This window comes from Nilaparvata lugens, chromosome 5 (assembly GCF_014356525.2).
Source record: "Nilaparvata lugens isolate BPH chromosome 5, ASM1435652v1, whole genome shotgun sequence".
NCBI lineage: Eukaryota > Metazoa > Arthropoda > Insecta > Hemiptera > Delphacidae > Nilaparvata > Nilaparvata lugens.
This window is the reverse complement of record NC_052508.1, coordinates 25,449,838-25,474,251: the sequence shown is the minus strand read 5'-3', so window position 1 is coordinate 25,474,251 and position 24,414 is coordinate 25,449,838. Positions and strand designations below refer to the sequence as shown.

Below are 24,414 nucleotides of genomic sequence, written 5' to 3'. Positions count from 1 at the left end.
GCTTGATAGATGAAAATTAAACTGTATAAAAATATAGAATCTGATGCTTCAAGATGATCAAAACAAGTTGGGTGAATATTCCATATGGAATATGTTTATAACATTTACTTTTATTTTAGGTCAAGCTAACCGATATTGTGTGTGATACCAATCCTGGAAAATATTCCGCTTACGAATTTATCTCGTTCCTTAAATTAAGGTAGCTTGAATTAAATTAAGGTAGAATTAAGCTTGAATTAAATTAAATTAAGGTAGCTTGTATGGGATCTTGTTTAATCAAAGCATTGAAGCCCTTCTATTGAACCCCTTAAAAATCAAATACTCATTCAAATTAAATTTATGTGCATTACTCAATATTAATATTAGTAATATTACATTACTCAATATTGAAATTTGTTTTTTATAGTTTTGTAAGTAAATGAGATAAAAGAAACCAGAATACAGTATCATTAGAGCCGTATATTATTTTTGATACTACTGTATTTCTAGTAGAACGGCTTCATGAACCTCTAGATAGCTAATCAAGGAATTAAAAAAATATCCAGACTACATTCAAGTTAAACTTATCCTCTTCAATTATCACTCTAAAATACGGTAGCAATTTATATTTATTTCAAATTAATGTCGGATCAGTCTTTTTACAGTCTTATGATGTGATCACTAAATAATAACATTAATCCTCAACTTGCACAATGGTTCCATTGGTGACTTTATCAAAATCCTAGTCCATATCGAATTGTTGAATGTGGAAATTATTTATGTGCCTTTATGATATCCATAATGTCTTGCACATCTTCTTTGGAGCCAATGTAGATTGGTGCACGTTGGTGAATCTTTTCCGGTACAATGTCCAAGATAGGAATTTTGCCATCAGTTGCTTCTCCACCAGCTTCACATACCAGAAAAGCCATGGGGTTGCACTCGTACATCAAACGCAGCTGAAATCATGACTCACATTACACAAATTGAACATATTGTTTGAAAAAATATTTTAATTTTATTAGTATGCCTATATTGAATATTATAATTATGCATTTAATTAATAATTAAATAATATGTGAATATTTCCTTTTTTAGTTATAATAATGTGAAATATTTCTTCTATGTTTAGTTTTGAAGCATCCAAATTTGAAAATCCACTATGTGAAAATACTTGATGACTGAAAATATTGTGAATTGAAGAACTACAAGACTTAACCTATTTCGGACTACGTGTAACCTTATCTAAATTTGGGAGAGGAATAGCACAAGATTACTCTATTTTTCATCTCTGTCTATTTTCTCCCTTCTGATAATGTACTTATTGTAATTGTATAAATTAATAAAGAATTATTATTGATGTGAGCAAAAGAAGTATCCACGTTGAACCTTTTTAAAGCTTGTATGAGGTAGGCATGAGAGTGATCTAGGATGAAATTTTCATGTAATTGAAAATTTTCAAAATTAATGAAAGCCCGTGTATTCTTGATATTAGCTCAATTTTTATTTTAGGGAAGAGGATCCAATTTCGCTACCTTCCCCATTTGATATCACTATGCAATAAGCAACATTGCTAATTTAAAGTTACTTAGAATGATTCAAACTTTGAATGAAAAAAAACTTTTGAATTGGAAACACTCACTTTTTAGCAGTGACGACTTTTCGACCCTGTTGTTAGTCATCTTCAGACTCATCCATCTTCTGTCTGAAGAGGACCAACAACAAGGTTGTAATGTCATCACTGCTGAAAGTGTGTGTTTCCCCCTCAAAAATGTTTTTTTTATTTCGAAGTTCAAATTAATAGTGGAAAAGAAATGAATTCACAACACAGCCGAAAAATAACTATGGGCCACAGGATTCCATTACAATTTTCTGTTCGAGAATGAAATTCAATCATAGGTGGTAATGATATGATTCCTCACTGACGTTACGATGCAAAATATGATTTACATTCATTATATTATTTGAAAATAACATATTACCTGGAAGGCGTAGGCTACTATACTAGGTATTACCATAAAAGAAAGAATACTTAAATATTCAATCTCGGGTATTTCATGACTAGGAGAAGCACACAAGTAATGAATTTCGCTTACCTTTCCGTTGGGCGAATCTTTTGTGGCAGGGTAAATGTAAATTCCACCCACTTTCAGTGTTCTGTGGATATCTGCTACCATTGATCCAACGTACCGAGCCGAATATGGTTTACCCGTCTGCAATAATAATATTATTATTAACTATAAGAAGCTAATACAACGCAGTTATATAATAAGTTGAATTGGGAATGTCATACTTGTGACACATGAATCAAACAATTTTTATACTTCAGTTGAAACAGATAACGTACTAGGGTGATTATAAAAGGACTTTACAATTTTGAAAGCACATAAATATTATTGAAAATACTTACAGAATTGAGAAAGGTGTCATTTTGTTGCAAAAACACATCAAGTTTAAGGTGTGGGTGTTATTTTGGTTCGATGTGACAGCCGTTGGTAATGCGACATACATACCACCGATAATCGATTTCTTGCCACACTCGTACCAGCTAATTTTCTAATGTCCAGAAAATCCCAAACCTCTCCGTGGAAATTGAATGGTGCACCGTCATACTGAATAAGATGAACAAGTGCCCTTTCACTTTCAGCATGACGGTGCACCAGCTCATTTCCACGGTGATTTTCGGGATTTTCTTGACAATAAAAAATTGCTTTCAACTTCGCTTGATTCACCATGCTGGGCCAATTGCTTGGACTCCTCGCTCCTTTCTTCCTGTGGGGTTCCATTAAGGATGTGGTTTATGTTCCGCCTCTAACAGACAATCTTAATGACCTCCGATATCGGATCACATTTGGATCGCTGCGGTTGCACAAGTTACGCCTGATATGCTGGTACGAGTGTGGCAAATCGATTATCGGTGGTGTGTATGTCGTATTACCAATGGCTGTTACATCAAACCAAAATAACACCCACACCTTAAACTTGAAATGTTTTGTAACAAAATGACACCTTTCACAATTCTGTAATTAAGTTCGAAAAACATTTATGTGCTTTCAAAGTTGTAATAACGTCATTTTATAATCACTCTGTATACTATACTAGACAAATCAAGAAACAATATACTTCTCAAAATTCAAAACAACATTTAGATTCGATTCATATTTCAAGCATAGTTGAATGTCGTTAAGTTAATAAAATAATTAAATAGTAATTCATTCAACTTCACATTATTTCGTATTATATTACAGGTCCTTGTTTGAAAGTGCAAGTATGGGCAGTCATTCAAATTCATGCAATTTATTCCTTCAACAAAAAATACACAAATTATATAAATAGTGTTCTATTGAAACCATTACATCCCGCAAAGAAAAATTTGGGCGCGTAATGTGATTTGTGCTGAAATTATGATTATGTTGAAAATTAAATCAACTTTGATAATAGTAATAGATGGACGAATGAGTTGAAATGTTATACAGAATCATACCTTTGGGTTTTTCTTGCTTTCAACGTATTCCAAAATTGCTGGATGCCAACTAGCCTGGTAGCCTTCGTTGATGCTGTATATTTTGCCCCTCTTTGGTATTCTAATATTCTGGTCAGTCAGCACAAACTCTCCAACAGATGGGTCGTACATGAAACCGTTCACACCGGTTCCTTTGCCCAGAGATAATACCAGCATGGTGGCACTACCGTAGAGGGCATACCCAGCTGCCACTAGCTCTCTCCCTGGCTGCAGAGCATTCTTTTCCATTTCTGCTCCTTCTGTGGTCACTTGTCTCCTGCAATTCAAATAATTTGGTACAACAGAGAAGAGTAACAATAGAATAGAATGACTTTTTTATTCTTCAATGTTGTTTTCCATCACAAACTTCTTAATATTAAATCACTTTTTTGCTATTAAAGAGAACGACTAGCAGTCAGATTTTTTCAATACATGAATTTATTCACTCACTGTGACAACGAGATCTTTTGGCAGGTCCGCCATCTTCAGGGAAGTTGAGAAGTAAGAAGAGGATGTAAAGGAAGGATGGAGATGAGGAAGGTAAACTTATCTAGGAACTAGAATAATAAAATTTAAGAAAAAAAATAGATAAACTACCAAAGTAGAAGAAAAATATCAATTAAATCAAATCATAAATCATGAAAAATGAGCTATTTATAAAAACAAAAATTATAATAAACATACATGGGGGGGGGAAATTGAAAAATGAAAGTTGAATTTAAAGAAATAATTATAAGTGGTCGCTCTGGCTGGCGACAGTGACTCAATAAAATTAATGTACCAGCAAAATCTCTGCTAGCTGTTTTTCATATGAGGCTATTGTTATTTATTACATAGCTAAGAACATAACTTTTTGAATAATCTCTAATATTCAGAAGCAATTTATTTAATAATTCAGGAAGTATGTAGAGGAGTGATATTTTTCCATATATATTTCTAAATCGAGGTAACTGATATATAACTGGTGATCTTAAATTGTAAGGAGATGGTGGAGCAAAGGATCTGTATTGAATATTATTTTTGAAAACTATTATAGTTTTGTAAATAATATAGAAGCTCTATGGAGTTAGGGTTTGGTAAAAATTGTACATTAGAAAGATTATTGAAGTTGACGATATTTAAGTTGATGAAGATCGAGGCAATCGAGATGTTATGCATTTCAGGGTTCTTAATTGAATTATTTCTACTCTGTGCAACAAATAGTCAGCTGCACAGCCCCATGAATCTATACCATACCTAATGATAGACTCTACGAGAGATTCATGAATTAGGTGAAGACAGTCGACCGGAATAGTTTTATGCATGTAAAATATTTTCGCGCTTAATGCTTGAAGTTTTTTCGAGATGTAGTTGATGTGTGGATGCCATCTCATTCTACTGTCAACTATCACACCTAGGTATCGGGTATCGTCAACTTGGCTTAGTGATGGGCAACTACAAGTTTGAAGTGATTCAGAAAGATAGAGGCAGTCATGACTGATATTTTTTGGAGTTTCATTACATATCATAACTTATGTGGTGAAACCCTTATAATATATTCATATTCGCGCAGCTTAGATAAGTTTTGTGCTCTCGCCGATCTCGTCACTAGGGTAGTTGTTTCAGGCCAGCTCTACTAATAGACAGGAGCTTCAAAATTACTTTCAAATAATTCGAAAAACTAGAAATTTAGATTTATTAATCTCTCATCATATTTCTTCCCGTTATCATACCCTCGCACAAGACTATGGAGGCTAGTTCGAGCAGGTTTATCGTTGCTCCTTCTTATTGTCGAGATTATTGTTCTTGTTATTGTCGAGATTATTGTTCTTGTTATTGTCAATATCATTGTTCTTTTAATTGTCAAGGTCATTTATCTTGTTATTGTCGATGCTTCTTGTTATTATCGAGGTATATCGTTGCTCATTGTTATTGTCATATCCAGAAAATGTCTACCTGCTCATGATTAACGAATCAGCCAGATCGAAAAGTTAGACTATAGATCCTGCCTGGGTTCAATATCCTACTGTACCTTGGTACCGTATCATTCCAAGTGGAAAATTATATGAGATTGATATCAGAAAGAAGCAATAGATTAAAGTAAAAGAGTAGTGTAAAAGTAAACGTGGTCATTAGAAAGACGAATCGCTCAGAATGCGAGGATGAAGACGAAAGCGGGAGAACAACGTAAATAATAATTATAATAATGATGATGGCGTTTGGGATAAAGGGTTACGGTGAATTTCTATGGTCCTTAGTGATGGACTATACAAAATGAAAAAATTAAAAGAATAACCATTACCATATTCCAAAAATTGATCCAATAGTTTGTAAGACTGCAATGTTTGAAGATCCATCCAATGGGTCGAAACAGACAATATATTTTCCTCTCTGGCCTGCATCAACCTGAAAACAGATCATATAGTATAGATCTTAGCTAATACTGCGCAGCGCAGAAGACCACTTTACTTGTGGATTCACTATTAAATCATCGCAAAACCTTTTTATTATTATATGATTTCATAGTTTTAAACGCTAGGAATTAAATCAGATGTATTCATCCAACAAAAACATCACCAAATTGTTTAACTTCATTCTTGTTTAAAAAGTTGTGTTTTCTTATTAAACTTCATCCAGACATAGTAGTGCATAGCACAACCTAGTGCTGAAACCCCGTTAAATAGTTCAACCTGTCTATCGATTTTCTTATTCTTATCAAAACATTATTGAAAAAAAAATACTCATACCTATGAAAAACTTCTAAGTTTTGTTTTAGTACAAAACACTTGATCAGACTTCACCTAATATACCTACACTGGCTGTCATAATCTTAGTAAAAGTAATTAAATATATAGAATTCGAAGCATATAATAGTTTTCACCTCAAACAATTACTAAACTTCATTCTCTTGTATGATATGTTACACTATCAGTATTCTACTCGCAAGGACTTCTAATTCATTTCATTGAGAAACAAAAATCAACTTTAAATACCGGTAGACCACATAGATTAATTCATTGCATTTTCTCCAATATACTCCAGCATTGGAAAGTTACACTCTACTCATATACAGAGTATCACCTATTTCTCATATACTGTACTGTAACACCTGTAGGTCTACCTACCGTAATAAGATCATCATTCTCTTCACTAACTAAGCAGCAAGTGGTCAATGAGGACCGAAGCATATTTATGAACAATTGATTGCTGTAGACATCCAATTTTTGTACTTCTTCACCTTGAACATTTGTTGTACCAGCAATCCCATACCTAAGAAACAGGAAACAACAGATTTTATAAATAACCTGAGTTAATTTGATTTGACATCCATAAAATAACTATATATTGAATCGTCATAGAGGCTATTGCTAGTCATTTTTTATCTGAGGAATTATACTATAAACCAACCAACTTCCGTATTTAATATCAATTAAAAATTATTTCTCCGAACATTAATGATTATGTAATTGGGGAAGTGCACCATTAGTAAACTGAATTATTTTGTAGAAAGGTTATCAAATGTATGCTCGACTGGATGTGTACTTTGGTTACAGTCCAATCTTCCTCCTCTACATAGAAAACACAAAGCTTATTATTATTATTGAAACACTAGTTACTGATAAGTTTTTGTGTTGGTTACAGTTTACAGTATTTCCGAGTTTCTATTGCGGTAATCAAGTAATAGCACTGTCAAAATGATTGAAATATTTTCCACAATAAAAAAGAAAAACAGTAAACAACGTGAATATAGAACTATCAGAAAATTTTTTGTTACATGAAATATTGCATGATTACTAAAGCTGTTTATTATAGGTAGGTATTATAATATATATTATATTTCATTATATATAATATTTACTGTAGTAGCAATGTATAATTTAAGATCATAATATTTAATTAATTTATTTAATAGTAGGCTACATAATGGTACTTTATAATACCGTACTAATATTTCGTACTGCAATTCGTCAGCCTCAACAATATCCCACAGACGCACTATTCAACCAATTTCAATTTCTTAACATTACTCAACTCTATGTCAAAACCCTGATTTTGTATATTTTTAAGCGCAAGTCTTCTTTATTCACTAATATCCGCCACAATTACCAAACAAGAACTGCTCTGAACACAGGTATCATCACTCCTAGACTGCTTAAAACGTTCACAACTACATCCTCGCATTATAAAATCAATATGCTTTTCCCTAAGCTACCAGAATTTATAAAATATCCCGAAAATAATAAAATAAGCCATCTCAAGCAAATAGTCAACAAATGGATACATAGTGTGAATCGTGAGGAAATGGAGAATTATATAGTAACAATTTATTCTGATCGATAGAGCTCGAGTGGTGTGATAAGAGCGCAAGTATACAATATATATAAAAAATTAATATAGAATATGAATAAAAATGAAAATTAAACATAGAAATAGGGAAGTTTAATGTGTACGGTGTGTTGAGGGATTTTGAGTGTGTCTGGGATATCTCTTTTGGGATTGATTTCTTGTAGTATCCTAATACCATTTATTATCATTTTACGTCGTTAAGTAATATACAGTATCTTGTAATTTATAATTATTATTGCTCTCTGTTCCTCGCACACAGGCTTTGCCCATGTGAGGAACCTTCTTCAAGTTTTGTATATGTATATTCTGTATTGTTAGTATTTCTTAAGAAGAAGAATAAATATAATTTCAATTTCAATATACTGTACTATAATAGTAGATCAAAATGTTTACAGTAGGAACCTTATTTATAATATTTGCAATGTTATTTTTTTCAATTAGAAATGTGTTACATTGTACTACAATCAATCACAATAGTATGTATTTATCCCCCTCCCCCCACTGTGGCGGCCGGCTGGTGTCTCACTTGGGTCGCCACCAATCCTGGTGTCTCAGCTTGCTTTAAACACGGCGCCACCTCGGTGGCTCTCTGGTGTCCCACTGGCAACTCTGCCTTATGGCGTTATGTAGTTCAAATATCGGTACAAAGTGAGTTCAAATTGAACAACCAACCAGTTTTTAAGGTGTGCCTGCAAGATGGTAAAATTTTCCACCCTCTTACCTTTTCTTCTCCTCCCAAAGATTGTTTCATTTCTGATTTCTTGCTCTTTTCGCTTTCTTTCAGCGTTGCTTTTTCTGTTGCTGTAGAGGTATTTACAAAAATGTTATATTCTTTGACATTTTCTGCTCATGAGGTTTATTCTCCATTTTTAACTCAGATAAAAAACTTAGGTAGTCTAGTTATTTTTCAATTAAGCTAGATTGTGACTAATTTATTGAAAAATATTTTTTGTCTACTTATTTATTTTTTTGCAAATATTCTATGTCATGAGCTGGATGGGGTTTTGATGCGTCTTCAATTTTAAGGTACCTAGTGTATCTAGGAGGATGTGATTGTATAGTTGTTGTATTGTCCCACCCGTATCTTTTAAGAAGAAATACAATTTTAATCCTTACCGTATCGAACTATACGCTATCGCAGTTTTCAAATCTTAAAAAAAAATAAAATAGAGTAGGTCTATGCAAGTTTTTCTACTTACATCTGAGAAATTCCAGCTTTTCTCACCGCTGAGCTGACAGCTTTGACAGCGGTTTGAATGCTATTTAGAAGTTGTGTCAATTCACCGGTAGCCGCTGGTCTTTTACTTTGTTCGGTGAGAACAAATCTGGTTAACGTAATGAAATCGCTGTCGATTGGATCATGGAACGAAGCTTGGCGTTGTTTTAAAGAAGCCATAATTATTGCTGGACACTTTACAAGCTTACTATGGTAACTCGAACTCAGACTGACAGATGACCAGTAAAACTTGATTGCTGTGATGAAAAACAGTTTGAACTATTTGTACATTGAGCCACGTATTGACGAATAATCAACGGTTCTCTTCTCCCTTCCACAATACCAGATAACTTATCAATTTTACTCTCAACACAACATGTTTGAACACAAACAAGAAGCAACACACTTTTATTCACTATAATAAGCTGCTTTCATAAGACCTGGAAGTGGTAATACGCTACAAGTCGTGAACCACTTTCACTTTCTAATAATAATTTTACTGTGTTTATCAGTCGTCACAATATCTCCCAGCCAGCTTACAAAGGGAAATTTGAAATCAGGCTTGCAAAAACAGGTGTCAGCTGACAACAGAGCGGCAATTCTGATGGAGTTTTAAATTTTAATAGTTTTTTAAAACGAATTTGGAATATCAAAATATTGTTGAGAACAAGCAAGAAAGAATATTTACTGAATAATATTGACACTTTTCTGTTGAATGAGAATTAAGCTTATCTGAGGAATAGTTATTACACTATATTATAGATATTATACTTGATAGAATTTATTCTTTGAAAATTATAATTGTTATTAGAAAATTTAGGATTTAGATTAGATTAGGCCAATTATTCTATAATGTAAGCAGATTACAATATATGCTACCAATATCTTATACACTTAGCAATATATAGAACAATTTTCAATGATTTTACATAGTATATGAACCAAAGAATTATTTAACTATGTATGAAACAAAAAAATGCAATTTTTAAGGTACTTCAATTTATTATTACTTCAATGTGAAATTGTGAATATATATAAAATATAATATAATGGATTATTATTATTGGTTGAATAAGTAATACAAAATAATGAGCCGCTGAGGATGAATAAATAATATTTAATTTCAATAATGAGATTATGAAAAAAATAATAAATTATACGGTATTAGTAAAAGTACCGTAGGTCTATACAGTTGCCTACCAAAAACATCCGTACCGTAAGATAAATGTAAAAATCTGGTGTGGCGCACTCACACAACTTTCCTTGCCGTTATGAAAATTGTTCACCTGACGCTTGTGTTCTCGCGCATCTCAAGTCTACTATTCAAAGACTTGAGCCAGCTGGTGACAGGGCAATAACGCTGGAGACATAGTACGAGGTCTGCTATCTCTTCATAGTGAATCATTTAATAGAATCAACAGTTGACAACAGTTTGCATTTGAATAATCACATTTTTTTCGAATTTCAAGCTTATTTCCAATTTTAGGTGGAAATGTTATTGAACATTAATTGTAGAGATTTTCATGCTCAATCTTTTCCACTTGAAATTTTTGTTTAAATTGTATCTGAAGCCTGATAATTGGGAATCTAAAATCAAACTTTGCATAGATGGGGCGGAGCTCCTGGAATTTTTAAAGATATGAGACTTGTGGCAGTTGATAGAGCTTATCAATGACTTTTTTAAGTATGAATTTGATCAAAATCGTTTGAGTAGTTTTCGAGAAAATCGCGAAAAACCCTGTTTTTGACGTCATTTTTGCCATTTTAGCCGCCATCTTGAATTGCATTTGATTGAAATTGATCGTGTCGGATCCTTGTAGTGTAAGGACCTTAAGTTCCGAATTTCAAGTCATTCCGTTAATTGGGAGATGAGATATCGTGTACACAGACGCACATACACTCATACACACACACACACACACACACACACACACACACATACAGACCAATACCCAAAAACCACTTTTTTGGACTCAGGGGACCTTGAAACGTATAGAAATTTAGAAATTGGGGTACCTTAATTTTTTTGGAAAGCAATACTTTCCTTAACCTATGTTAATAGGTCAAGGAAAGCAAAAATGTGTTCATTGGTATCAGTACTTAAGTGTAAAAATACTGCATATTATCATTTAAATGATATGCAATATTTCTACATTTAGGTACTGATATCAATATTGCTGTTATCAATGAATGTATTACGAGTAATAATCAAGAAATGTATTGATACAAAAAGTCACTCAATTGAAATAACTGCTGGTAGCGGGCAACGTTAGTAGACAAACAAACTCTGTCTACTAACTTTGGGTAGCGGGTACCGGAAGAGATGAATGAAAAAGTTGATGAAGCTATCAATATCAAGGTTGGTGAATTATTGATGTAAAACATAAAGATTAGGAACCACTAACCTTGATACTAACTTGTTTTCTAACTTGTACCGCTGTCCAAGGAGAGTAACTTAAAGTTAATATATCTATCACAATATTAATTATTTGGTTGTGAACATTTTTCTACAGGATCTTTTCTGGAGAATTTTCGTATTGATGATACTGGTATATAGAAAATAGAATTGATATAGTTTTAATTGATTTCATTTTCAATCAATACCAGTAAGGTAGATGCGGTTTGAACAATTAAAATGAAGGATCCCCAACCTAATAATTTTAAATGCCCTGGTTAGTCGAGCATGAGTTAACATGGAAGGAATAATATTCCTTTCATACGAAAAACATAAAGTAGTACGCACCTTCCCGTTAATCTTCACTGTAGAAATGAATAAAACAATATAAAAACCTTGCAGTATCCTTTATTATTGAAAACTTTAAAATATTTCAAGAACAACTAGTTTCGACCCTAACTTAGGTCATTTTCAACTTGAAAATTAAGTTAGGGTCGAAACTAATCGTTGAAATATTTTAAAGTTTTCAATAATAAAGGGTACTGCAAGGTTTTTATATTGTTTTATTAATTTGTACAAAAGTAGCCCATATAGGTGAAGTGTTTTTTCACTGTAGAACTATTCATGTATTGCTGGTGTAAAAAATATTTACTTTAATTACATTGAATTGACAACAAATAGTAGTTTATTTATTTTTCTTTTATCTGTATTTTAATTGAGCTACACTTACAATTACTATTTACACAAAGATCTTTCAGCCAAACTCAGGTTGTCAGTTTACTTTTGTTACTCTTTTCTTACAATAACTCTAGAACCGAGGCTACTGCTTTCGAAATGGAAAATAGTACTTAGATATCGCTATCTTAGATGTCGTATTAGACATTTCATGGGTTGCCTATATAATTTATGTACAGGCTTAGTTTTCCCATATTAACCTACTTAGGAGAAAAGAGCAGTCACAAAAATGTATGCCTATTATTAGAACACTAAACCTGTTACTAAAGGTACAGAAGCATGCTCTCGCAAACTAAAGATCAATGAAAAATATATTTTATAAATCATACAGAATTTTGTACTGTCACCGTGCTAGGTTTAGACTATTAGGGTTTTTATTATTCCTATAACATGGGTTTTTTATTGTTGCAAAGTAGGTTCATTTATGTAGGCAATGCAGGAGAAAACATCCCAAAAATCTGGCCAGAAACCTTCACCGTTATCACACAATATATTTTCCCAGATTTTCATCACGACTGCCAATAATTTTTTAAATCCATAGGAAACATAAAAACAGATTCATTTTCATTTCGATTTATGGAAGAAATTAGCGAAGTTTATTAAAAAGAAAAGAGATTTGGAATACTAGGACGTTGTCAATCAAAAGGTGATTGTTACGGAAAAGCGAATTGCCATACAAAAAAAAGAAAAGAAAGGTAACTATGAGCCAGGGAATAAATAAAAAGACTGTTAATTACATAAAATGTAGGTCTATTTAAAAGTAATATAATCATAACTAAATAAAGTTTTGTATAAATGTAAAACATTTCAAAATAGTTTTATACCTAACCTATGAATAAACATTTACTAGTCTTTAGTACACGCAAGGTAATGTAGAGAACACCACAGCAACCTACCTAATATTATGCAATATTTGATTGATTATTTTAATGTGATGTCAATTGTAACAATTCAAATAATAATATTGCACATTGTTATTTATGTAGAAAAATAGAGCTCTTCCGTAGAAAATACAATTGAACACAGTTTTCACACAATATATTAGTGAATTATTGATATAAAATTTTGAATTATTGATATAAAATTTTATCAAATGATAAAATTTATTTTTGAGTTAAGTTGCACTGTCAGTAGCCTACATATATATTTGAAACAGGTTTTATTCAATATTGATATATGCATCTAATTATTTTTTATGTATTCTTTGGGAAGTAATCCTAGTAGAATTCTATAGTTCCATAAATGTAATTATTTATGATAAGATTTCATTTAAAATATAAATTTTAGATTTAGTTGAAAATTCAGTTATCACATGAATTGAGGAGCGAACTCGTTGCAATGCTAAGGTATTGTACCATAAAAATTGAAAAAAAGAACTGAATTTTAAAAATTTAATAGTAAATAAATTATTTATTCACTTCAATACCATATAGGTATTTTTGTTTCTATATTTCAAACTATTCATATAATTGATGAATTAAAAGTGTATCACTAACAAAATAAATGTGGGAGCTGTATAGGCGTATCTTGCAGCAATTTCTAGGAAATACAGTGAATAAATCAATGAGTTTCAAGAGAGTAAATCTACCAAGTGTGTAAATACATTATATAAAAATAGTATATAACTAAATCAGACACCCAAATGTAAGATATATGCTTATGTACACATTGTGAATAGAAAAGTAGAATTGAATTGGAATAAAATACAAATATCAATATTATTACTAATCATCATGCTGAAACTACATATTCAACTGAAAAAAGTTGAATATTTATTTAGTGGAACTGACTATATGTTGATTACATATATTATTTGATGAATATTTGTTTCAACTTATTCATATATTTGTCATCAATTATTAGTTTGCATAATGGATTAAACATTCTTTAAAAATTGCCACGATTCTCATATCTCGTTCAAGAGAAGATTCTATTTCATTTGGCTTTATTTCTTGATTTTAAAAATGAGCATTAAGGCACTGGATTCCAGTAAAAATATTATTTAGTCTAATGCTATATTGGAATGAAATTAACGAGACGACATCAGTTTCCACCTAAGGAATAAGTATGCTGAGATTCTCAAGAAAAAGAATATTACAATTAAAGCAATGATGTCTAGTTCGAAGCTGGCAGATTTCATGTCGAGCTCTTCCAGTGTGGTGTTGGGGTCCTTGAAGTGGCAGTATACCTGGAAAGAAAGAGTAACTCAATTTAGATATCATCAGAGGCTGGAAAATGATGACTCAAGTTGAAATTAACTTTCAAAAAGGAATTTCAAAGGATGTATTGGTTGCCATGGAAAAAATTGTAATGTGAAATTTTCAGCTTCAATATAATCATCAAAATTTTATATTTGTTTGCTTTTTAAACGTGAATTGTGTTTAAAAATAAGTTTTCTTAATTTTAAACTTTATAAAATAGAAACTCAGGAAGTGAAAGTGCAAATTTTAGTGAGAAAACATAAAGAACCCAAGACATAACCAATAAACTCGAGCGTTGAACATAATACGGCGAGGCAGAACATCCAAAAGGATCTCTCTGCCATTAAAAGCCATATGAATAAATAAATAAATAAAGGAAACGCTGACTATTTATGAACTTTAATAAATTGATGAATGAGAGATAAACAAGCACAACGAATTAAAATAACTATTAGGGATTTTAAATTCATCCCTGCATAATTTACTAGCTGCATTCGAAAATTGACAGTTATGAGTCAATAAATCATTATTTTATTTCTTCAATTTACTCAGATCTGCACTGCGTGTCTTTGAAGAATAATAATTCATTTTCATCTCTAACTCCACTTTTTTATTATGAGTAAGAGTGTGTAATCCATGCTCTGAAATATAATGTGCTTCAAGAAAAGCACTACTATTAACACTAATTAGTAATCAACACTACTACAATTTTTTCTCATCTATGTGAGTTCAGAAGAGAAACAATAGTTCAAGGTCGCCAGTTTTTTTCTCTTCCAATCATGTTGATTGATATGAATAACTTTAGGTACTTGCATTAGTACTGAGTTTATAAACCACGTCATTTTTATGTACATTGTATACAAAATTATATCTTAATAGGTAGAATACCTATGAAATCACTAATGCATTCCTCAATTATATCAGATTCCAAACCAGCCGTGACTCAATTATTCGAGTTTTGGCACATTCGATTATCTAGGATATCAGTTGTAACTAATGCGCTACTGATATTTACCTGGAAACATTTAAGATTTGTTCGGTTGAAACTGTAGGTAGCAAGTGCAGTTCCCTCGAATCCGTATCTGATGTAACTGAGATATGTTATCCATCTCAAATAGACCGGTATAGCGTCGAAACTCACAAAGAATCCGGAGAAGAGTAGGAAGGGCACCGACATCACAGGAGCCAAAAATACACCGTTCTATAACAAACACAAATTACATAATAAATCATCATTTCAAATAAGACTTGACGAATCATAGAATCCAAATAGTTATTCGAGGGATAATGTAATAGTACGGGGGTGAATCCAATGAAAACCTTAAAAGTGTTATATATTATTTATTTCGACAACTAAGTAAAACTTACATTTACCATTTTTTTAAATAATCTCCTTGAAGTTTTATGCTAGTGTTCGACCGCTTTGAAAGCGCATGAATACTACGTTTGAAGAATTCTTTTGATTGTGCCTGTAGCCACTCATTCACCACGATTTTCACTTCTTCATCACTTTGTAAATGCTTGCCATTCATTGCATCTCTATGCCTTCCGAACACATGAAAGTCACTAGGGGCGAGGTATGGAGAATAAGGTGGGTGAATTAGGCATTCAAATTTGATAAATCCTGGATAATTTGAACCGAGAGACGGACTGTATGTGGTCGGGCGTTGTCATGCTGTAACAACACACCTGAAGTGACAAGTCCTCGCCGTTTACTCCTGCTTGCTGGCCGAAGTTGATTTTTCAAGCGATTTGAATAAGAGGTACTGTTTACTGTCATTCCCCTGTCAATGTAATGCTCCAAAACTACTCCGTTTACATCCCAGAAGAGAGTCAGCATGAGTTTTCCTGCTGATCGCTGAGTTCAGATTTTTTTGACGATAAGCTAAGGCGCCATTCCTTACTTGCTCTTTGTGTTTCTGGTTGATGGTAATGTTTGTTTCTGGACAAACATAAATCACCATACTGTACTGTCATCCAATTTTCATTGGTTTGACACCTTCACTGCTCAAGAAACGAATGACAGATAGCTGTTCTAACGCGGTGCAATATTGATAATGAGGCGGCCATATTGTAACTGAAGTCACCGCTAGTTGTGTGTAGCAAGGTCACTGATGCACCTGGTAGTCATTGTGTGAGCTTCAACGAACATCCCTGCCAACTACCGGATCAATCCTACAACTTCTCGGAACTTTACAACACTTTTAAGGTTTTCATTTGATTCACCCTCGTATTATATACTTATGCAAGGAAGAATATAATTTGATTTGAGCTGTTGAGTAGTGAGACTAGAAATTGTCGCACCAACGAGGAACATATTACAGCATATTTCGCATATTACAGCATTACCAAATTCTACTAAAACCACTGATTAAAATGATGAAAAACTAGTTTCTCAGTTTCTAGTTGTTACAAAATTATCAAACCTCGAGTTTAATAGAGTTCTATAATGGAGCAATAATGAAAACTAGTTGTCACTGTCTGTTGTAAACTTGAGAAACCCTTTTTACTAGTAAACTTGTCAAATACTTTTTATCAAATATCTACCACAGTATCATCTTCAATCAATAAATCTTCATTACTACATACGAGTAGAAAGTTGATTTGACTAGTATTCCAGCTTTATAAGTCTCTTCATTTCAAATCCACTCAAGTTCATTTCAATTTGATTTCAGCTAGAAAGATAATTATTGTGGATTTTTAATTTTGTAACTATAATTGTGAATGAGATTTGAATTGTTGATACTGTAATTTGAGGTGTCATTAAAACTCAAACTTGAATGGAAACATAATGTGACTGATATGTGTATTAGAATTTTAGGTTAATTTCCCTTTTTCGCTCCTCTTCACTCTTTATTCCTTACTTTTAAATCGTCTACCAGCCTATTACATGGAAAAAATAACCATAGTTGACTAAGTATGAGTTTCCTTTTTCCTCCTTTCTTTCTATTCAGCACACCCCACAATGAAGCCTGTTTTATTATTATTATCATTAGGAATTTGTATTCTGTTTGTATTGTTTAAATTTGTATTGTTTTTGTATTTTCTTTTCTTTTGTGTTGAATCGAATTAAATTATTGATTGATTTTAGTATATTTCATATTAACTTACCTGAACATTCATAGCGGCTCCCACGACCAGTCCAACACTCTGCGCGACAAACGAATGACAGATAGCTGTTCTAACGCGGTGCAATATTGATAATGAGGCGGCCATATTGTAACTGAAGTCACCGCTAGTTGTGTGTAGCAAGGTCACTGATGCACCTGGTAGTCATTGTGTGAGCTTCAACGAACATCCCTGCCAACTACCGGATCAATCCTACAACTTCTCGGAACTTTACAACACTTTTAAGGTTTTCATTTGATTCACCCTCGTATTATATACTTATGCAAGGAAGAATATAATTTGATTTGAGCTGTTGAGTAGTGAGACTAGAAATTGTCGCACCAACAAGAACATATTACAGCATATTTCGCATATTACAGCATTACCAAATTCTACTAAAATCACTGATTAAAATGATGAAAAACTATTTTCTCAGTTTTTAGTTGTTACAAAATTATCAAACCTCGAGTTTAATAGAGTTCTATAATGGAGCAATAATGAAAACTAGTTGTCACTGTCTGTTGTAAACTTGAGAAACCCTTTTTACTAGTAAACTTGTCAAATACTTTTTATCAAATATCTACCACAGTATCATCTTCAATCAATAAATCTTCATTACTACATACGAGTAGAAAGTTGATTTGACTAGTATTCCAGCTTTATAAGTCTCTTCATTTCAAATCCACTCAAGTTCATTTCAATTTGATTTCAGCTAGAAAGATAATTATTGTGGATTTTTAATTTTGTAATTATAATTGTGAATGAGATTTGAATTGTTGATACTGTAATTTGAGGTGTCATTAAAACTCAAACTTGAAAGGAAACATAATGTGACTGATATCTGTATTAAAATTTCATGTTAATTTCCCTTTTTTTCGCTCCTCTTCACCCTTTATTCCTTACTTGTATACCCTCTACCAGCCTATTATATGGGAAACCATAGTTGGCTAAGTATGAGTTTCCTTTTTCCTCCTTTCTTTCTATTCAGCACACCCCACAATGAAGCCTGTTCTTGTACTATTATTATTATTAGAACTTTGTATTCTGATTATATTGTTCTTGTATTTTTGTTTCTTTTGTGTTGAATCGAATTAAATTATTGATTGATTTTAGTATATTTCATATTAACTTACCTGAACATTCATAGCGGCTCCCACGACCAGTCCAACACTCTGCGCGACAAACGAGATGAGCAGACAAGCTCCCAAGAACATTCCAAAACGAGATAGGTCTTGCGGCTGCGATGTCAAGTAGTACACAATTGACACATACAGTACGCAGAATACAGCCTGCAACAAACAATTCAGTGATTAGTTATTCGTTATTTGCAAATATTTGAACTGGTACATCATTAGTTGAACACATATAATGATGAATAATGATACATCTAATGATGAACTATCTTTCATGATACATTATATTTCAGGGGTCTATCTATTGTTAATGGAGCATACAAGTATGGTTGGAAGCTGCATCGATTCAACAACATTCACAATTTTATTAAATAAATGTCAATTTCAAAAACTTGAATAATAATCCAAACAGTTCAATAAGAATTAGAGTTCAGTAGTAATAATTATTATTGATGCCATCTGATATTTAATTGTGAGAAATAAGCCTCTTCACCACAAATAATTTTTCAGAGGATTAGAAGTTTCTATTTTTTAAAAAGAAATATTGCAATAAGTACAGTCATAGAGAAAATATATGGTTCTATCCCATGGTATAGGGCGTGTATGTTCCAAATTTCACTGTTAACTCAAGCCGATAGCCCCAGCAGTTATTTTTCGAGAAGTTGTGTTACGCTGCTAGTCTCTCACAATGTGCCGCTCTTACACTCTCACCCTGCCTAAACAACTAAACAATAATAATAGACAGTAGTCGACAGTAATCAGCTCAAGTTAACAAAAATCGGCTTAAAATTTGGAACATAAACGACCTTTACCATGGGATATCTACTCATCAACTCATGCTATTTTGTCTCTACGGTACAGTACAGTAGGCCTACAGTATTTCTCAAACAAGGCTTTATGCTACTAGAACTAGCTAGTAGTCTCATCATGAAGAATTCTGAATTTCAATCAGAAATTTCAATTTTTTCAAATTGACATTGCATTTTTATAAGAGACTTATCATGATTGAAAAATAGGATTCTCATTGTTCCTTGAGCTTATCGAATGAATAAAAATATATTATCTTATCCTTGGTAGTTTTTGGAACTTATTTCTCCTTTTCCTTTATATTAATGTCTCGAGTATAAAAATTCTAGATTAAAAATGGAAGATGTAGCAAGTGTGATATGAAAGTTATGGAATTTATAATTGATTCACTGTACCTGGAATGGTATGTCAGAAACAGTTATGGCGAGATAGTAGGATCGTAGCGAGTACCATCTATTAAAGTTTTCTTTTATCAGCACAGGCATCTCAAGAGGAACTGGAAAAGAATAAAGCCATCATATTAATAGACATTTGGAAGAACTTTATTTGAAAAAATAAAGATAAAAAATGGAACTCAAATAAAAATGATGAGTAATCAAGCGGTCCTATCAAGCTGAATCGAGAAGTAAATATTGTAAGGAAGGTCCAAGACAAGTTGATTAGAATATTTCGCTTTAAAAAATAGTAAATAAGGGTAATGAGTACGGATAATAAAAATATAAATTAATTGATTAAATGCTACAATAGAAAGTAGAATATAAAAAAGATGATAATTTCAATAATTCGACTGAGTCACTGTCAATGTTGTAGAACCCGTAGAATTTGACAATATATTCATTCTTTATTCATTTATACAATAAGAACATTATCAAAATGATAGGGAGAGGAAACATAAGGTAACCTTGTGCTATTCCTCTCCCAAATTTAGATAACAGATAGTCCGAAATAGGAAGTCTCGTAGTTCTTCAATTCACAAAATATGTGTGTTTTTATTTCATTTTGATAATTTCAGTCGCTTGATGAAATAGAATAGAAACTTTAATTGACCCAAAAACACAAACAATACAGTTTGAAATACAAAAAAAAAAATCAAAATAAAATAGAAAAAATAAAGTGAGAATGGAAATATGAATGTGACAAATGTACTGTATGTGAAAGAGTTCATTTATCACTACTCTTGAATTATCTTTTGTTTTGTAGAAGTTTTATGTAAGTAGATTTAATTTCTTATGAGAATAATTCTCTTCTTTTTTGAGAGAATCAAGTATCTGGAGATTTTAAAATTTCTTCAAGATAATTGTTTTTTGTTAGTAGTTACATTGACAAAAAAGTATCCGATATTTTTCTAAATATGAACGATGTATTATCTATCACATTTTATTGAATAGTTGTTATCTTATTCAAAAAATCCATGATATGATGAATGATAGTTAGGTCATGTAACTATATTCATTTATATAATTATCATATTGTATTTATAATGTATGTAATATTCATCGCTTGTTATCGAATGGATGATATGTTGATTAGTTTCGTTAACGACTTTTCAAATACATGAAGAAATAACCCAATACTGGGAAATTTGTAGACAAGACCATTATCAATTGAATTTCGAGTGAAGTGATTCTTACAGGAGAGAATAGTGATGGTCATCGATGTGTACATAAGGAAGAGCATGTTGAAGAACAAGAATCCAAGGTTACTGAGCACTTTGGCTCCGTCATTTCCAATGTCGTAGTAGAGAGCGCCAATCAAAAAGCCAACCAGAATGTGAGCAAACAACCTCAAGTACATAAGTGTCTGAAAAATGCACAATCAATTTCATTATTCACATGAACGTAAAACAAACATTGTGAATCCCCTACTTGATCAATAAATTATGTCACAAGTACGTTAAGACAGATTTACCGTATATCTATAATAGTTTATGCCCAAAAATAAGTTGATATAGTATATTCGTAGATTAGTTTTTAATGTAAAAATATACTTTCAAACATATAATCTTTATGATCACGCAAGATAAGAGAATTTAATTATCACTTTTTACCGATTCAGGTATCTCTTTTAATATTTTCATGAAGTTCAATCCAATCACTTATTGAGCCATCATTATGAATTCGATTTTTTTTTTCAATTGAGAACCTTAATTTAATGTCACTCTCTCTATGATTAATTGATTTTTCTGTTTATAACGATAATAATAGGGATCTCCTGGTGTCCCCATAGAAGCTCTAAAATACTTTTCTTAGAAGATAACCAGAAGCATATGATTTCAAACATACAATGAAAGATTTATACAGTTATGTTTTATTAGTGGTAAAGGTAGGCCTAATATCGAAAAAACAGAAGCAATACAAAACAAATATGAAAGGATATATTGGTAATCTAATTCTAAAATTGAATTTTCAATTATTTTTTTATTTGTCTATCATTAATAAGTGGAAGTAATGTAGGCTGCCATAACATACAGTACCGTAATTACAATAATGTAAATATAGCATAAATATTTTATTTATTATTTAAATTTGATTCAAACATATTTCTAAATTATGACTACTGACGATAACCTATTGCTTGTCTGAAAAATAAGCTAAAGTGTAATTCTCAACATTACAGAAATGTAAGAGATTGATTGATTTGAAAAGCTCTATGCGTCAACACTTACCCAGTCTCTGCGTGAGAAGAGCAAAGTTCTCTTCAAAACGATCCAGAACTGATTGAATTCCGATGTGCCGTATCTCTTTTGGGACAATGGAAGTGACGTTTCCAACAAACTCGTGGAAACATTGTCACACTTGCCCTTCTCGCTGTCACCCAAATCCACTGGAATCACAACTCCTCCTTTCCCATCAGAATGAGATTCTGCAAAAACATTATATCGATAAATTTGAAGAAGACTTTCAGAAGAATCTATTGATAGCATCTTTACAATAATGATGAACAGCTCACCAGGAAGATGAACTTTGAATCTACGTGTATATTGTTAATTTTTCCGGCAATGAACAATATTGATAATTTAACAATAAATTAATAATAATCAAACAATAATGATAATAATCATCGATGATCAATAATTATTATTAATAATCAAACAATAGTTATTTCTAACAAGCAGGTAACCCGTGCTCCGCAAAGGTCTATTTTAAAACTTGACGTACTGAAAACTTGGCGTGATAAAATCTTGAAGGATTTAAAATAGTCCTTAACCATCCTTGGTTGATTAAGAATCAATACGCAAAATTTCAAGTTAATCAGTCCAGTAGTTCAGACGTGATGATGCGTCAAACATAATTTTCCTATCCCGTACGTGTATGAGCCAGTTCTAGTATCTAGTTCTAAGCCTTTATTATAGTATAGATAGAGACTTGGCCGGGTACTTGATGTGGTTCTCTCAGAATTTTTATAAAAATATTTTAAATATCATACACTTTGAGGTTTAAGTGTAAGAGAGGTCCGGCTGCGCTCTATCTTCGCCCTCCTAGGTAGGTATACAGGTATCAATTCAATTCTTAAACTGATCAATCTACTAATAAAAGGAACAATTCAGTTTGTAGAGAAAAGATAGATTTACAATGTATTTATTTCAGGTGAGTATCTCTTGTATCTAGTAAATGCTTTTCTGTCTCGTATAGGCACTGTTTTGGAAAGAATTTAATTTACATAGCGTAGGTTGTCTGGAGTAGTTAGTTAACAAATGAATCAAAGTGGTCTAGGTAACCCAATGATACTTCAATATTGTTGTAATTACGAAGGGAAGAATTATGACAACGATGATATTTATGAAAGTAATATTTCAAATGCAATATCCAATAACCAAACTCATTTTTTATAACAGATCTTTCACAGTCCAACTTTCTCTCCTGAAAATCTTGGAAAATTGAGTTGAACCACTTTGATTCTGACCTCCTCAATTGACGAATGAAATAAAATGACTCACGAGAATCCTTGGCAATGTCATTGGTAGCATAAGCTAGCAGCATGTTATTGGTGCAGTTGCTTTCCTCAGAAAGAGGCTGGTTGGAGTCGGAAGTGGCATCTCCGTTGGCCAGCAGATTGTCAGTTTCCTGACTCAGGTTGGACTGTTTCTCCATGTTGGAGTTGTTCAGAGCCATCAAATCTACTTTCGGGAACGGCTTGCCAGTTCTGATGTCATTTTTGCCATTGTTGATTGCTGCCATCAGTTTACGAACATTTTCGCCGTGTTCACCGCAAGATACTTCAATAACTGTAACACAAATATGAATTGTTAGCTGAGCACATTTGAAAAACTAGATTAGGAAGATGGTATTATTATACTGTTCAAGAGAATTCCAAATAATAGTGATACCTATTAGATATGCCAATAATGAGGATAGCCCTAGGTAAAGTTGAGTGAGACTTATTAATATTCATTTAGAACATATTTCGATGTAAATAATTATTTATTCAGAATTTATTAGCATATAATAGATTTAACATTTTTGACATTGATAAGTACTTTAATGCGTTGAGGTTACTATTGAATCTCCAGTACAGTTGTAAATAATTGGGAGTCTAATTTTATTCTTGTACAGCTTATGGTACAAAACCTTAATATTTTTGGAACATTCATCTATCAAAATTTGATGAGAAAGAGACAGTTTTGGGCCCAGCCTCGTGTCCTCTTAGTAGAAACTACTATGATCTAGGAAGAATCAATCTACATGTTATGACGTCATTAATTAGTTGTGGGGCCTGAAGTAATAGTAGGTATTGGTATATTCCTGAGTTTAGAACATAGCCATATAGAGAGCGTTCATATTGTCTCGCGTCCCCGGCATAGCTACACTTGCAACACTGGATACCCACTAAACTGCCTAGTATTTCCTAAAAGTATAACTGGCATCCTCACAGAAAGTAATATTCAGTCTACCCATGATGATACGCCATTTCGAGTATTATTTATAATATTATTATTATTTTATATTATTTATAATCATATTGTATTTTGTTGCTCTGTTAATAATAAATAAATATTTTCAAGTTTCATAGTT

General features: G+C 32.2%; 2 protein-coding genes across 14 annotated transcripts in view; both read right to left on the bottom strand.

The window, feature by feature from the left end:
- Positions 1 to 252: 252 nt before the first annotated feature.
- LOC111057108 (fructose-1,6-bisphosphatase 1) lies at positions 253 to 9,558 on the bottom strand. Its single transcript, XM_022344542.2, has 6 exons — positions 9,007 to 9,558; positions 6,586 to 6,730; positions 5,763 to 5,866; positions 3,464 to 3,758; positions 2,076 to 2,192; positions 253 to 938 (listed from the first exon to the last, which is right to left on the bottom strand). The coding sequence occupies exons 1-6, from the start codon at positions 9,201 to 9,203 to the stop codon at positions 753 to 755; spliced, it is 1,044 nt and encodes a 347-aa protein (XP_022200234.1). The 5' UTR covers positions 9,204 to 9,558; the 3' UTR covers positions 253 to 752.
- Positions 9,559 to 12,886: 3,328 nt separating this feature from the next.
- The window catches only part of LOC111057111 (ATP-binding cassette sub-family G member 4), a 53,199-nt gene continuing 41,671 nt past the window's right edge, over positions 12,887 to 24,414 (bottom strand). For all 13 annotated transcript variants that reach the window (XM_039428034.1, XM_039428025.1, XM_039428023.1 and 10 more), the window contains exons 7-13: positions 23,340 to 23,627; positions 22,068 to 22,264; positions 21,034 to 21,202; positions 19,798 to 19,898; positions 18,596 to 18,751; positions 15,370 to 15,555; positions 12,887 to 14,341 (exon numbers count right to left, since the gene is read on the bottom strand). In XM_039428034.1, the coding sequence (XP_039283968.1) occupies positions 14,183 to 14,341; positions 15,370 to 15,555; positions 18,596 to 18,751; positions 19,798 to 19,898; positions 21,034 to 21,202; positions 22,068 to 22,264; positions 23,340 to 23,627 (1,256 nt within the window). In that variant the 3' untranslated portion in view covers positions 12,887 to 14,182. The remainder of the gene's footprint in view (positions 14,342 to 15,369; positions 15,556 to 18,595; positions 18,752 to 19,797; positions 19,899 to 21,033; positions 21,203 to 22,067; positions 22,265 to 23,339; positions 23,628 to 24,414) is intronic.

Excerpts from the sequence above, each read along its gene's own strand:
- LOC111057108 (XM_022344542.2), bottom strand. The coding sequence starts at position 9,203 with ATGGCTTCTTTAAAACAACGCCAAGCTTCGTTCCATGATCCAATCGAC. Across the intron at positions 6,731-9,006 it reads AAAGCTGGAATTTCTCAGAT|GTATGGGATTGCTGGTACAA; the intron begins GTAAGTAGAAAA and ends CCTGTTTCTTAG. Across the intron at positions 3,759-5,762 it reads GGATCAATTTTTGGAATATG|GAGACAAGTGACCACAGAAG; the intron begins GTAATGGTTATT and ends TTTGAATTGCAG.